The sequence below is a fragment of the Centruroides vittatus genome, unplaced genomic scaffold, assembly GCF_030686945.1.
Source record: "Centruroides vittatus isolate TY-2023 unplaced genomic scaffold, ASM3068694v2 scaffold_324, whole genome shotgun sequence".
Taxonomy (NCBI): Eukaryota; Metazoa; Arthropoda; class Arachnida; order Scorpiones; family Buthidae; genus Centruroides; species Centruroides vittatus.
This window is the reverse complement of record NW_027122701.1, coordinates 2,395,013-2,411,901: the sequence shown is the minus strand read 5'-3', so window position 1 is coordinate 2,411,901 and position 16,889 is coordinate 2,395,013. Positions and strand designations below refer to the sequence as shown.

Sequence of the window (16,889 nt, the reverse complement as noted above, 5' to 3'; positions counted from 1 at the left end):
TTCTCACAGATTATGATATTGAATATTTTACATTCTAAAATCTTTATGAATTGCCTTTAAAAATTTTTTTTTTATATAATTTAATATCATATAATGAAACTCTGATTATGATATTTAAAAAAAATACTTTAAGTCAAGAAAGAACAAGATTTAAAAAAAAATCACAATTTTCTTTTATGTATCATCATTTATATAAATTATGAAAATATTAGTGTGAGAAAAAAAATTACACAAATTTTATTTTCACAATAATATGAAATGAAATAATACCTGAATTTGAGATCTGGTTTATCATGTGTTGTGTATCACAAAATATACAAATATTCACAAACTGTACAGTTTAATATCATTTCTAATTGTTTTGGTTTATAATTAAAAATTCTAATTCTACATCAAAAACATACATGAAATATCTCATAGCTGCAAATTCTCTGGCAAACTGTTGTTAATTCAGTTCTGAAATTTAAAAAACAATTAATATAAATATTGTCTTTATCAAGTATAGTATTAAATAGAACAATATACTTTCATATTTCAAACATTAAAAATTTTTAATTTTCATTGCTAAAGAATAACAACTCCATCCTTATATAACTTTTGAAAAAAACAGACATTTTCTATTAGTATTTTAAATAAATGTTTTTGAATCATGCTATTTATTTTTATCTATAAATGCTAAAAAATTGGCTCCTCATAACATTCAAAATTTATCAAGTTGCATTATACATTTAATTTGTAAATATTCTAAAACTTTATTATAATAATCCCAATTAACTTAGGATAGATAAATATCATGCATTTAAAAATATTAAATTTACAATTTAATTAATCTTATATAAATATCTTTTTTTTTTTTTTCAAAAGTAAACAAAAATTTTACATATAATTATATGACAGCAAACTTAAAATTTCAAAAATATTTATATTAAAACAATAAACATGTTTATTTTTATATAGACATATATTTTAAAAAGTAAATGTCATTCATTTTTTGTGAAATATAAACTGTAGATATATCTAAATCAGCAAATCTAAAAAGTACTTAACTTCTATATATAGAATGATTTATATATATATATATATATATATATATAAAAAAAAAAAAAACCAGACTTTCACAAAAATTTAACTTACTTTCTCTTAAAAAAGCAATTGATTTGCATTTACAGTATACATTAATTATGCTTTTAAGATAAATTACTAAAACTATTAAAAATTCAAAAGATTAAATCTTGCATATAGTGAGAGTTATTCCTAATTATCTATTTAGTATCTATATGAATACTAAATATTATTATTTGTTTTATTTTGTCCAGAAAAGTATGAATTTACAAGGAACATGTTTTCTATCAATATTTATTTTATTATACATCTTGTGCACAAAACAATCCTTGATTCAAGTAGTTATAAAGTCAAAACTTATTGGGATATGTTTATAAATAAGGTGACCACACATACAGTAACTCAAAACATTTCTTCTCTCTCCCAAAGAATTTCTGTGCACTCCTCCCACCACCAGAGGGGCAGTGAAATCCAAGATTGCACTTACTCCACAGTAATGCAACTGGAACATGTTGGAATTTGTTAAAATATAGTGTTGTGACTATGCAGCATTCTTCCAAATGCAAATTTAATGTGGATTTGCCTACTAACATGTCCATTTTGAAGTGGTAAAACAATTTCATTGAGAAAGGAACATTCAGGAAGAATATTGGTCTCAAAGTAAGTTGTTTATCATGCCAGAGAAACCTTTTGGTGGTACCAAGAAGTCAACGTGCAGAGCTAGCCAAAAGTTACACTTCCCACAAAGCATAGTGAGCAAGATCTTGTACAAATTCTTGTGGTTTCACTCTTACAAGCTGCAATTGGTCCAAAAGCTATACATGCAAGACTAGATAGATGATCAAATAGATGTTTGCTGAGTAACGAGTGAGGCAGACATCAAGCGTGCATTATACCAACTGATACCATATGAAACTTTGAGTTGATGCAACTGTAGCCACCAATGTGTAAGCGTATTCCAATAAAGTCACATTCTATATCTGTTGGAAATCAAACACAGTTTTTGTAATCACCCTGTACTTTTCATGCTAAAAACTATTATATTATAAAATCGGTATGTTTTCTATTATTTAAAGATTTGTTTATGAAGCAAACAAAAATAATATCAATAATCAAATGATACAACTGGATTCAGGCTACAGTATAGCTAATTAATTATTAAGATACTAAGTTGTGGTTAAGCTGCTACTCATTACAAATAAATAAATTTAATTTAGAATAATCTGAAAGAAAAGATCAGCCCACCACAGGACTTAAACCTGCAACACTTGCTTATTGTGCAGATGTGCTGGACTTCCTCTTGATCTTCACTTCCAGACCAATTATTTATTTAATTTAAAATCAGCAGAAGATTTAACCTATGTTGTGAATTATTACAATATGATCAGGTGGCACTTCTTTATTCAAGTGGCATGATATTAAAATTAAATTTGCAATGTGAGATATCATAAAGATATCAAAATATCAAATGAGATATCATAAAATAGAACAACAACATTGCTTTAATTTGGGGGGAAAAAATAAAAAAGGTATAATAAACAAATGATGGCTTTTTGTTTATTATTTACATTATGACATAAAATGTATTTAAAAAGTTGTAACTGTTGACAATGATCTTTTTCTTCTGCTATCACTACAGTGTTGTTTTATATATATAAAAAAAAAATATCAATTAAAATAGCCTAAGTAATCATTTACTACTAGTCTTTTATATTAACCATTAAGTTCACTTATTTTTAATGGGTGCTTTTTAATCTGCTTGTATCACATCTTAATGCAGTGAGATTTTCTTAACAATTTCCATTAGTTATTCATATTTTATAGTTACATGTAGAAAGCAGAATGGAAAAAATAGAATATTTGAGATGGAGCCTAAACTGTATCAATTGTCAAAAATAAAAATTATCATCAGATGTTCAAAATTTTTTATTATTTCTATATTTATTTATCAAATAATAATAATTAATATCTCTTCTATACATATAAAGTACAGTAGAGCATCATTTATCCGAATCAATTGGGGACTGGAGTTGTTTGGATAACTGATTTTTCGGATAACCAATTATGTACGAAAAAATATATTAACCTATTCAATGTTGAAATTTTTCTCTGTTGCGTGTCGCTTCGTGTTGAATTTTCGTCAACTTTAAACGTAATAAAAATTTTTATAATAATAATTGAGGCTATTGTATCATTAAAAATTATTTCTTTATTTGGTACAAACAAAATAAATATATTGAAAAATATAAAAACAAAAAAAATTATACTTTAGAAGTTAATCTAGTATCAAAAACATTTGATTCGGCACGACACAGTCTGACTGGAAAGCTTTCGGTTAACTGACGTTTCGGTTGACCGGCTTTCGGATAAACGACGCTCTACTGTACTTAGCTTAAAACTGTCATGAACATTTTCCAGTCACAAGAAAATATAAATATATATACAGTTGAACCTGTCTATCTCAAACATGTTTATCTCAAATAATTTTCTCCCAAAACCTCTATATCTCAATTTATGGATTTAAGTGTCAATTACAAATTTAAAGTTCAGCGATTACATTTTGATAGCATAAACTGTAGTTGAGAAACATCTCTTGCAATACAGTACAGTATATAGTTGCAATTAATGCTGTTTTCTCTAATTGGCTAAGAGTTTGGTTTGATTTATGGCAACTTGGCACATGGGCAATTCTGCCAAGGAGAGATGTCTCCCAGGAGGACTTTCTATGGAAAACTGTTCCCTATGTAGGTGTTACAAACATGAAAAAAATCCAGAAAACTCAGTGTCACCAGTTTGTTGGTGAGGTGTGAACCTACGACCAACTATCACTGTTTAGTGGTTTTATCCATTAGGCCACTGGTGGGCTGAGGCTATGATTTGGTTTGCATCTTATTGGTTAAAGAAAGTCAGGCATCAGAAACTACTGACAAACTATTTCTTTTAAGGTAAGTCAAAAACGTTTTATTTATACCTAATACAGGTATATACTGTACTTGCTATTGTATTAATAAAATACCATACCTCCAATCAAACCTATTACTGTTTACTGTGTAGGAATCTCTATACCCTGAAACCTGTCTACCTGGAATATTTTTTATGTTCCCATGAGTTTTGAGATAGACAGGTTCAACTGTATATATTGGGTCAATGCAAAAGTTTCTGGAATTTTCTATACCTCTGTAGAATATTCAAAACTGTTCTCCAATAGATGGTGTCTAGAAGTTTCTTGTGGGGTATGTAAATGAAGGGTTTTGAGATGCACAATAATAAGCAAAAAGATCTGAGTAACAATATAAACTTTTTAAATATTTCAAGTCTGTCAATGCTTTCTTGTGACCAAATTCATACGTGCACTTCACAATCATCAATTTGGTTTAAAAGCAGCTGAATCTTATTGCCATATGGTAGAATCGTTTGGGAAGAATGTCATCTCTAAGTTTACAATCTACAATTGGTTCAATAAATTGAAGTTGGCAATGTGAAGTCAAAGATAAGCCAACTCAAAAAGGTTTTCTGTCCTACTGGATGACAAGCTGCAGCAGTAGCTGATGGAAGCCAATCCACACAAGAAATGAGCAAGAAACTTGGTTGTGATCAGTCCACTGTAGTTTGTCCACAGTAAGCATTGTGCACTTTCTTCATGACAATGCAAGATCACACATGCCAAGATTTTTACCCAGCAGAAGCTGCTTAATCTCAGTTGGGAGGTTCTCTCTCCATCTTCCCTGTTCAGTCCAGACATTGTACCATCCAACTACTATCTCTTCTGCTCCATTTAACATTTCTCAGATGGAAAGCAGTTTGATGATGATGAGATGGGGGAAAAAAAACCACACTTGCAGAGTTCTTCCAAGTAAAAACAGCCCAAGTTTTATTCAGCAAGAGTCCATGACCTATCCAATCGATGGAAGAAGGTGCTTAAATATATTGGCAATTATTTTCTTGAATAAACTATTTTTTGTTTTTGAAATAAATGTTGTACTATAAAACTAGAAAATTTCAGAAACTTTTGCATCAACCTGATACACACTGACAGACACACAACAAAGTCTGAGACAACTTTTAAAGCTTCATTTTTCTTCACAAATGTAACTTTTTAAATATAAATAGTTCCATATTCTGGAACATTCTTTTGAACACTAAGTTGTTGATCATAACTTGTTCAAGAACACATTTATTGTCATTTAGCTGAAGTATGTCAAAGTATCATACTACAATAATCAACTTGCACACAAGAAATCCACCATCAAGGATTGTTAAATTGCTTCCTGTTCCATAAATGACCATTTACAGGATCCTAGCTCAGTATAAGATGGGCACACTCAAAAACTATCATAGACGTGGAAGACCAAGAACTGTTGACATACCTATAATATGTATATCGTCAGAGATTACATAAGGCAAAATCCAACAGTAAAGATACAAAACATTGCTCTTCAACTTGGTGTAAATCATAAATCCATCTAGAAAACATAAACTTTTGTGGTTAAAGGCCAAGCTCATATGAACTTGGCCTTTAACCACAAAAGTTGCAAAAGAGCTCTACTTCTTACTGAAAAGAACAAGAATATGAGGATACAAAGATGTCTTGCCCTGAAGAAGGGATTGACATGATGAGTCATCATGATTATTCATAATTGAACAATCACAATCATCAAAATGATAGAATTTGAAGTAAAACTCCTGATGCTTTGAAAGTAGTCATACACTGTGTGACAAGCAAAATTCCTCTAGTTTTCATTGACAATGGTGTGAAAATCAATCATGAAATTTCTCTTGACATGTTCTTGAAGCTGCTCTTCTTCCTTGGTCCAAGTCCAACTTTGGCAATTTAAAATGATCTTCCAGCAAGACAGGGCATAAGCCCATAAAATGACTGAAGTTCAGACCTGATTGGAATTGACTTTATCCCATAGAATGAAACTCCTAATGTAAATAGTTCCATTTTCTGGAACATTCTTTCAAACATTGAAACTCCCATGGATGAAATAGTCACCATATAGCCTGGTCCTCAACCCCTACAGCCTATAGTGAATACCGGAGAGAAGTCTGTGCTACCTCACACCAAAACTTGGTTCTCCAAGAGCTACCCTGTTCCATGAATGAGACAAAATATATAAGAAGAAGGTGCAAGCCATCTGTAAGAACTTTATGAAACATCTAAGTCTCTATCTATATCAAGGTTTGTGGAGGCTATTTTGAGTAACAATTGTTAATTTGTCCTTTTATTGTGTTATAAAAATTTGTTGTTACTTTTTGTATTCAATATCATATTTGTGACAGTAGTTTATTTAAAGTCAACCAGAATTCAGTACTCATTATTTCAATACATTATCTTCAAAAATACATATTTTAATAAAAGAAACCCTTCTAACCTTTTTTACCCGGTGTGGTTCTATTTTTAGAATCGCTTCGTTCTATTTACAGATTAGCAAACGTTTTCACAGCCCCTCCTGGGCTCTTCTTCAGGCTTCGTCGAATAGGCCGTTAACATTCGAAAATATTCAATTTAAATTTCTTTCCGGAATATTATCACGTGCGGCAGCTGGATATTTGTACTGCGCATGCTCGATGCTCCTCTCCTTTAAACGCTGTTTTCTAGGACAACCTGCCATGCGCTCGATAGGATCATTTCGTCCTTATGATTAACGCAGGTGTTACGTAATCCAGCCTTAAATATCTCTATGGCTTCTAGCCATTTCAATTGCTGTGGGTTATAGCTGGGTATAATGATTTTTGCCGCATGCAGGTCCGCCGTTATCTCCTCTTCCGACGCGTACGTCGCCAGGGCCGTGGTGTATCTACCGTGGTGTATGTCTGACTCGTGCTCCTTTAATCTCACTTTTAACGCACGTTTCGTGGAACCAATGTATGTTAATTGTCTATCGCACCTGTGATCTTCTAGTGGTATCATATATACTCCCGGAAGCCTGTTGGGGTTTGGTGGGTCTTTGCCGTTGCTTAATATTCTGAAGAGAGTCTGACATCTTCTGTACACGATGTTAATTCCTTGACGGTTGGCCACGGTTTTGTAAATGGATTTCAGCACTGGATTGTATGTGATAGGTATCCTTTCATTTTCCTCTTGTGTGATATTCAATGGTTGTGCTGTTTGCTTATTTTCCTTTTGGGAGTTCTCATGTCTTCTAGACAACTTTTCAATGAGCGTTTTGCTGTATCCATGGCTTATAGCAATATTTTGGATATGATTGAGCTCCGTTTCGAGCGCTTTTTTTGTAGAGGAGTGCGTATGAGCCCTTCTCACTAATGCTCGGAAGGCAGCTATTTTGTATTGAAAAGGATCATATGAATTTCTAGGAATATATGTGTGGAACGTGCTAGGCTTTTGGTATACTGATGTAAGTATATTAGCTCCTTCAAAGTTGATATCAATATCCAAGAAGTGCACCCTCGATGAGTCGTGCTGCTCCACCTCTAATGTTAGCCCGTACGGATTACTGTTTATGGCTTCGAGGAATAATTTTATGTCCGGTTCTACTTTCCAAAATATAATAATGTCTCTGCTACACAAAGCTAGAACTAATTTAAAATCGTAGGCACAAAAAACCTTTCACACACTATTTCTAGCAGACAAATTAATGAGCACAAACGTTTTCGGCCGTTTTAAAAGGCCTTCTTCAGGTGCACTGAGGACAGTTGGAAAGTCGGATAGCCAATGTTTACGCGACGTCATTGTTTATGAGGGGTTTCCTCTTACAAGTGACATCTTAGCAGAGAAGGTTTAAACGACATTGACCTTGGAAATTATTTTAAGATTAGCCAAGATGTGTGAACTATTGTTGAAGATAAGCGAATGCTGAAAGGCGGAAAAAAGGAAATAGAAAGAAAAAGGAAAAAGAAACCTGATAAATTTAGAAACTGCACGAGAGAACGAAACGGACAAGGAGAGGGTGGACCGGCCTATTTAATTAAGGGGGTTATCGAGGAGTGACCGCCAGGCAGGGGAGAGCGAATCTGCATCCCTGCTGTTAATGCAGTTTCCTTTGAGGGATTCAGTAAAGATCTCTATAGCTTCGATTGTTCTAAGTTTGCTAGAGTCAAGAATAGGAACGGTAATCCTAGCATCTTCCCATTCGGCCGTTATACTGGGTTCGCTTGCGTACTGGGCTAGGGTGGAATTAAATTTTTTGTTGCGCGCGTCGTACCTATGCTCAGCTATCCTTTTGGTAAGCGATCTGTTGGTTGAGCCTATGTAGGTTAATTTATTGCTTGGCTTAACTAATAATGTCATCTATGTAACATTTGTACAACAAGATGCTGGGCAAGAATCGCGGTAGGATATTGTTTTCCAATCTCCTAATTACCATTTCGCACAAATCACCCGAGAGCGGGCTGCCCATCGGGACTCCTTTGCCTTGCATGTACGTGATCCCTTTAAATTGGAAAAGAGAGCCGTAGCATAACAAATGGGCTAGTTCGAGAATATGTTGGTGCATTGTGTTGTCCTCAACTATCGAAAACAGAAAGTCCCTTAGTTCGCAAAAACATGGTGGTAGTTCGTTCGTCAGAGTTCTATCGACGGAAACAACGATCTGAAGTCTAAGACCGTAGCATAAGCTGGTTTTGCTATCTTCTTCAATTTTTCTATAAGTTCTGCTGGGTTGGTTATATTGAACTGGTATCCTTCCAGGTGCGGAATAAGCAAGTTATGAATAAAAGATTCATGGATATTGATATCAACTTTGAAGGAGCTAATATACTTACATCAGTATACCGAAAGCCTAGCACGTTCCACACATATATTCCTAGAAATTCATATGATCCTTTTCAATACAAAATAGCTGCCTTCCGAGCATTAGTGAGAAGGGCTCATACGCACTCCTCTACAAAAAAAGCGCTCGAAACGGAGCTCAATCATATCCAAAATATTGCTATAAGCCATGGATACAGCAAAACGCTTATTGAAAAGTTGTCTAGAAGACATGAGAACTCCCAAAAGGAAAATAAGCAAACAGCACAACCATTGAATATCACACAAGAGGAAAATGAAAGGATACCTATCACATACAATCCAGTGCTGAAATCCATTTACAAAACCGTGGCCAACCGTCAAGGAATTAACATCGTGTACAGAAGATGTCAGACTCTCTTCAGAATATTAAGCAACGGCAAAGACCCACCAAACCCCAACAGGCTTCCGGGAGTATATATGATACCACTAGAAGATCACAGGTGCGATAGACAATTAACATACATTGGTTCCACGAAACGTGCGTTAAAAGTGAGATTAAAGGAGCACGAGTCAGACATACACCACGGTAGATACACCACGGCCCTGGCGACGTACGCGTCGGAAGAGGAGATAACGGCGGACCTGCATGCGGCAAAAATCATTATACCCAGCTATAACCCACAGCAATTGAAATGGCTAGAAGCCATAGAGATATTTAAGGCTGGATTACGTAACACCTGCGTTAATCATAAGGACGAAATGATCCTATCGAGCGCATGGCAGGTTGTCCTAGAAAACAGCGTTTAAAGGAGAGGAGCATCGAGCATGCGCAGTACAAATATCCAGCTGCCGCACGTGATAATATTCCGGAAAGAAATTTAAATTGAATATTTTCGAATGTTAACGGCCTATTCGACGAAGCCTGAAGAAGAGCCCAGGAGGGGCTGTGAAAACGTTTGCTAATCTGTAAATAGAACGAAGCGATTCTAAAAATAGAACCACACCGGGTAAAAAAAATTAGAAGGGTTTCTTTTATTATTACAAGTTCCGGTGAATAGAGAGATTATATACATATTTTAAGTTGTCCCAGAACATTTATGGTCACCCTGTTTAAACAATGGTACTACAAATTAGTTAATAATATATATTGGGAATAAGGGTTGAAGGACATAGAGCAAGCAAGTAAACAGTGCCTATGATGGCCATCGAAAAAAATTAGAAATGGCAACACTAGAAACTAATGAATAGTCATGAAGTTTTTGAACAACAGACAAAGTCACGGGTGGTAAGCAAGAGGATCCCCTAGTATAATATACAGTGTAATAATATTGAATGTAAAGTAACCCTTAAAAAATTACAGTAAAGTTATTTCAAAAATCAATTTGAAAGAAGAGTTGGCTTATCTGTAAATTTTAGTTTGTAATTACAAACTCAATCCTCAATGTCAAGATAAAGATATTTCAAGCTTATGTTCATGAGTACAGCATGTTTTGGATTTTGTTTCTCACTGGTCTAACACACACAAATTGGAATTCAATCTACTAAAAAGTAAAGTGATGATTTGTGAAAAGGAGTGAATGTAAGCTTTCTCCTTAAATTTTGGAGGAATTAACCTTGACTTTATAACTGAAATAAAATACCTGAGTGTAATGATTAACCACAAATTGCAGTGGAAGAACCATATAACCTACTGGCTTATATTGTACCTAAGGCCAACATGAAATTTGGCCTTAGGTACAATGTTTTTATACTGATTTACAAAAATGGGATTGTCCCTTTCGTAACTTATGGTTCTAGAGCTTGGGCAATGCTTTAAAGAAAAAAGTTATCTTCTGCCAGTTGAGAAGAATGCAAAGGAAAATACTGTGGCAAATTATCTGTGGATATAGAATGATCAGTTATGAAGTAACTTTTGCTCTAGCATGTTTCCCACCTATCGACTTGGAGATATGTAATTTATGAGGAAGAATCTGAAATATACAAGTGACACCCCGGGGTGTCACTTGTATATTTCAGATTCTTCCTATAGCACACCCCGAGGAGAATGAAAAGAAAGACCACTTGATAGTTTAATATAATCACATTTTATCTCTATATATAACCAAATACCAGTATCAAAGGCTATGGCATTTCTTACAAACAAACTTTAAGTTTTCACTTTACTTTATAACATCCAGGTCCACATCAAATTATAGATGAAGATAATTCAGGATTTGCAAAGAATCTGCAAGCAGTGATAACAATGATTTAATTTTTAAGTAAAATGAGCAAATTCAAGCAGCTATACCTTAGAATTTTTCAATAAATTTTTAAGAAATTAAAAAGTATAAATATTTGACTGTGCTCAATTGTACTCTTTTTTATATTGTTAAAGAAAGTACTGATTGTGTTATACATGTTGTCATATTTAACATAACCAGAAAGAAACTAATGTACTGTACATTGAATAATTTATACCTATTAACCCATGTATGTTTCCATCTGCAAATAAGAAGAAAAAAAGTTATAAATTCTTCTTTAGACAAATTTTTGTGCATTAAATCCATTAAATCTATGGGTCTACTAAATATACATACATACATACATACATACATACAGGTATCCCTTGTATAACACAATAGTTACATTCTGAAAAAGTGCCATGTTATGTAAATCTGTGCTATACAAAACAATGGACTAAGAAAAAGTATACTATTCTTTTCTGTCACAATAGAAATATGTTTATTAAAGCAATCAATAATTAACTAAAAATCACAATTAAAAGTACTGTATTATGCATTAATATTAATTTTAGTTAAATGAGGGCATTTTCTTTTTACAAAGTATAGTATCATCATCTTTCGAGCTATTTTGCTGATCTTGGTCAGAAATATCACCAACTTTTTCGTTTTTCTTATTTTTAGGGATGACAAAATAAAAAATATGTTAAACAATCTTGTACTCAGTTGTTTAAATAGGGCCAGGCCAGCCAGACAGGGAGATGTATAAACTATCATTGTATTAACTACTTGTATTATCAGTTTTCATTAAAGTAAACCTGACAGAAGGCACAAAAGAAATTAAAAATTTCAATATTGTAAAATCCATGGGCAAATTTGAGACAACAGGTATGCTTAATTGAAGGAAAAAAGTATCGAATAATGGAATTGGCACTTAAAAATTGTGAAATTTTGTAAGGATGATTCCCTGAATTCTCAAACCATATTAGAGCAAAATCATGTATACATGAGGGATATCTATACATATTTTTATATATAAATTACATGTACACACAATTTTTTTAAAAGTCAATGTATTTTGTGAAGGAATTTTAATTAAATTTTCAGAAACACAAATTCTTAATCATTATACAATATGTTTTACTCCCTAAATACTTTCCTGATAGTATTTTTATGAAATAGTTTTTGTATTTGCATTAATCACAACGTTGTGATTGGAGAGATGTTTGTGAATCTATTTTATCCAGTTTCATACTTCTGCCATTTCATTTAATACTTGTCATAATTCCATATTCTAATATATTTTGTTAATGATTTCAATATACATTATTTCAACATTAGATATAAATTTTATAAAACATTATTTAGTTTTTTCAAAATACACGTAAAACTATGATATTTTTAGTCTTTATACACATACATACAATAATTACATAATTAGAAAGTTTTTATTTCCTGTCTATGAAATACTTAAGATATACAGTATGTTAATTATCAGCATCTTGAAACATTTGTTCATAACAAATCAATTTTACTAAGCACTTTTTTCTTGTAATAAATTCATCTATCAAATAATTAATTTTAAGAAATTTGTCCTTCATTACTGAAAATTTGTTTCCTATTATTTACCTATAATCTTGTTAGAAATGATAAATGTGCCTCCAATAAATGTTGATCCTCTACTGATTTTTTATTGAAGCATTTCAGCTTTCTGTATTTGTATTTCTGATTCCATTTTTGATGAAATGAAATGGTAAAACTGCAAATAAACAAATTTTAATTCTGTTAGAAAAGCAGTTCTACCATTTCATTTAACACTTTTTTTTTTAAACTACTAGGATTTATAATTTAACATAAAAGTTGCTTTAACAATTATTATTCTAAAGCAATTACTTTTATAAACTAATTCATTAATTAAAGAATTTTTTTTATTCACTTAACATTAAACGATTATATATATATATATATATATATATATATATATATATATATAATATATATATATATAAAACAACATCTCTCTGCTTTCAACATATTTTTTTTTAATATCTTCAATCATCAGTTTTTATATTAAACATGCATTTTAATTAAATAAAACTTTGATATCAATTTTTCTTTCTCAAACATTACAGTATATACTTGAAAGTATCATAACAATAAAATATAATACTTTTAATTATGATAATTTTATTTTAATACAAGAGAGTCCTCTACATTCATACCTAATTGGTTCCTGAAATGTGTATAAAAGTTGAAATGTACAAAAGTAGAACAATGTAAAAAAAAAACCCCCCATCAAAAAGGGTTTTCAAAATATTTATTTATAAAGAAAACACCAGATATTATTTTATTAGTATCTGGTGTTTTCTTTATAAATTTGTCAAGAGATAATTGAATTGTACTATTCTTTTTTCTTTTCTTGATAGAGTTCTGTAACATGCTGTGTCTTTTTCTATTGCCCCTCATATGGCATATACGCTCTCCATCGGGATAATATTCTTCCATGATGGTCAAAAATTTGTCAAGATGCAAGAAAGCTTCATTTATATTCTTGATTGTCAAAGTCTTAAAAGTGAATTTGTTATGAGGTTTTTCTTCATTTTGTATTTCATCCATTATAGCCAGTAGTGCCGCTAGTTGTTTGAGCGCCTGTGTGCAATACTGATTATGCCGCCCCTGTTTAACTATGACTACCTACGCTGAGCTTGCCAGCAATACCAATTTGCCGCCCCCTGGACATGCCGCCCGTGTGTGGTGCACACCTTGCACGCCCGCTTATGGTGGGCCTGATTATAGCTTAATCAAGTCTTCATTTGACAGAGGTTCTAAGTGAAATTGCATTAATTCATAAATATCTTCAATGTTGACATCTAAGTTTAATTCATTCATTATATTGACTATTTCAGTTGTGATAACTTCAGGAGTTTCTTCAAAGTCCACAGAATCCTTCATCATTTATGAACATATTTTTTCCAATTACCTTTCATTGTTGAATCTTATTTCAGCCCATGAGTCCCCCAATAATATTTATTGCATTCCATATATTATAATTTTTTCAAAAATCTCATAATGTCAGTCCACCTTCCTTGTCAATTGCCTTGTTTGCTTGATTCATTAATCTCATATAATACCACTTAAAAGTAACTATCACTGTTTGATCCATGGGTTGTATTTTGCTTGTGGTATTGGGAGAAAGAAACACAACATTAATTTCTGGATATAACTTTTGCAGGGAGTTTGTATGTCCAGGAGCATTGTCTAAGAGCAACAGTGCTTTAAATGGTAAATTATTTTCACTACAATATTGCTCAAACAGAAGGTGCAAAATGACGTTAAAACCAATTTTTACCCAGGCTTTAGTATTTGATTTCCAAATGACTGGAAGCATTCTTTTATCATCTCCTTTCATGCTCTGGGATTTTCTGTTTGATAAATTAGCACTGACTTCAATTTAAAATCACCAGCTAAATTACCTCCAAGGAGCAATGTTAATCTGTTTTTAGAAAGTTTATGCCCAGGGGTAACTGATTTTTCCTTTGATAAGTATGTACATGCAGACATGTTTTTCCAAAATAATTGTGTCTTGTCTACATTGAAGATTTGGCAAGGAGAATAAGCTCCATCTTCAATGATATTGGAGAGAGTGGAAATAAATTTGCTGGCAGCTTTCTTATCTGCACTGGCAGCTTCCATAGTAAATTTATTATTATGTAAAGGTGGCCTCATTTTAAATTTGTCAAACCAGCCTTTGCTTGCTACAAATTCAGTAGAAGAATCTTCTTTTAATCATTTCTTCCAATCTTCATGCAAACTAAGAGCCTTAGCTTGAATAATTGATAAACTCAATAGGATGCCTTTTTGATATTGATCTTCAGTCCATAAAGTCAAAGATTTCTCCATTTTATCCATTACTCTGCCATGTCTTTTTGAAACAATCTTTGAAGAAATATTTCCACAATTTTGAACACATTCCTTAATTTTGTTCATGTTTTTCACAATTGAACATATTAATTGGCTTAAATTATACAAACAAACAATTGAAGCAAAAGATACACCGCTTTCAAAATGTCTAATTACATCCATCTTTGTCTCAACTGTATGGAGGTTATGAGACGTTGATTGCTTTTTGTTTGTATGAACACCGCTGTCTTTTTGTTTTTCACTCAAGTCTATGAATTAATAAGCACAAACTTTTTCAACAAAACAGAAATGTACAGTACATAAAGTGATAGCACACATCCTGAAATAAACTGACAAGACGCAACTTATCAACACAAGCACTAACTCAAGACAGAACCTGTAATGTCGAAAATGGACGTGATTAATGTCAGAAAGGTAAGGAGAGACTAGTAACTAATAGTTCGTAAGAAGGGGAGAATCATTACATGAAAGTAATGTTTTGCCACATCTATTGATAAAAAATGAAAGTACAAAATGTGTACAAAATAGCAAATTTGTATGAAAGTAGAGGATGGTCTTGTACACACAAAAAGTACTTAGAAAAATTTTTTAAATAAAATGTAATAATAGGCTTAATTTCACAATAAATTATTTATAAATATTATTTCAAAATATTTTGAAAAAGATAAAATTCTATAAATTAGTAAATTACTTAAAATCTAAGATAATATCAGATATCTAAAACATCTCATACATATTAAAATAACAGAAATTAGTTTTGAATATGATATAATTTAATGATTAAGCCATTCAATAATATAAGATTAAGATTTGTAAATATTACTGTCTTTTGATGTTAATACACTAGATTTTAAAACACTAGTAAAATATTATTTGCAAATATGTTCAATGAAAATACAAATTCTTCTTCACACAAAGAACAAATAGGAAAAAAGAACATAGAAATTCTTCTTTAGGAAAAGATTTATTTTTTTTAAAAAATACTTGCAAATATAATTTTATTTTGCTGTGTTTTAAAATAATTCAAATATATTATTTTAAGTTAGTTACATTTAACTGTAGAGTTCGAGTGTGCCTTGCTACATTCTTAAGTATATGATAAATTAAAAGAACTACATATCAAAAATTAATTATTGTCTTGCTCAATTTAAGTATTCTTCATTTCTATGCATATTTTAAAAAATCCAGCAACAAATTGCATAACTTTTCTGGTAAAAAAAATTTAAAATTGTGTGTGGCACCATTTGTTTATATTTTATTAAAAAAAATTTTTATATTAATTATAAAATGGCAAAAAGCTTCATTTTGAGGATAGAGATGAGTTTTATAAAAAAATTGTAAATGCTAATAACAAGTAAAATCTTCATTAAGTCTGATCCTAATTGAGATATGACACACAACTCCTATCTCCCAACCTCTTGATCTTTAACCACTAAAATTTAATAGCATCAATCCCTCCAATACACAAACCTTCCTGCAAAATTTCAGAAATTTTCAATAAAAGGCACAGGAGTTAAAGCCTGAAGATTATCTATGGACTAGATTAAAATACGTTATAGTATGTTTAAAAGTACAGTTCTTGTCAAAAATTCTAGTTGAATATACTGACTATTGACAGTATTTTGTATTTTTTTTTTGTTTTGTAATATTAATCATGAACTATTCTTTGTAGCCTATAAATACCTCAATCTTAATATCATGCACTTTTATTGCATTTGTTAAGAATGCATCTATATATATAATCGAGACGAGTTAATAATAATAATAATAATAATAATAACTCTCCCGTGGTCACCACCTGGTCGTGGTGGGAGAGCCCAGTAATTTTACTGATCCATAGGGCAATGCAGGCTGGAGCATAAGCTCCTGGTAGGGACACCCATGCCAGTAAGGTCTATGGGGAGAAATGAAGCTAAGAGTGACCACACCCACATTCTGTGGAGATATTTATTATGGTAATAACTAGAGCAAAGTGTGATACCGGCTCGGACGTC

General features: G+C 31.8%; 1 protein-coding gene across 9 annotated transcripts in view; it reads right to left on the bottom strand.

The window, feature by feature from the left end:
- Positions 1-16,889, bottom strand: part of LOC136988271 (uncharacterized) — a 116,521-nt gene that overhangs the window by 18,213 nt on the left and 81,419 nt on the right. For 4 of the 9 annotated variants that reach the window (XR_010882738.1, XR_010882736.1, XR_010882735.1 and 1 more), the window contains 2 exons: positions 12,604-12,733; positions 271-456 (listed from right to left, as the gene is read on the bottom strand). Coding sequence is in view for 2 of the 9 variants with exons in the window: in XM_067286133.1 (XP_067142234.1) it covers positions 446-456 (11 nt within the window). In the remaining 7 variants the exon portion in view is untranslated. The remainder of the gene's footprint in view (positions 1-270; positions 457-12,603; positions 12,734-16,889) is intronic. The other 5 variants (XR_010882740.1, XR_010882741.1, XM_067286132.1 and 2 more) reach the window with 3 other exon arrangements.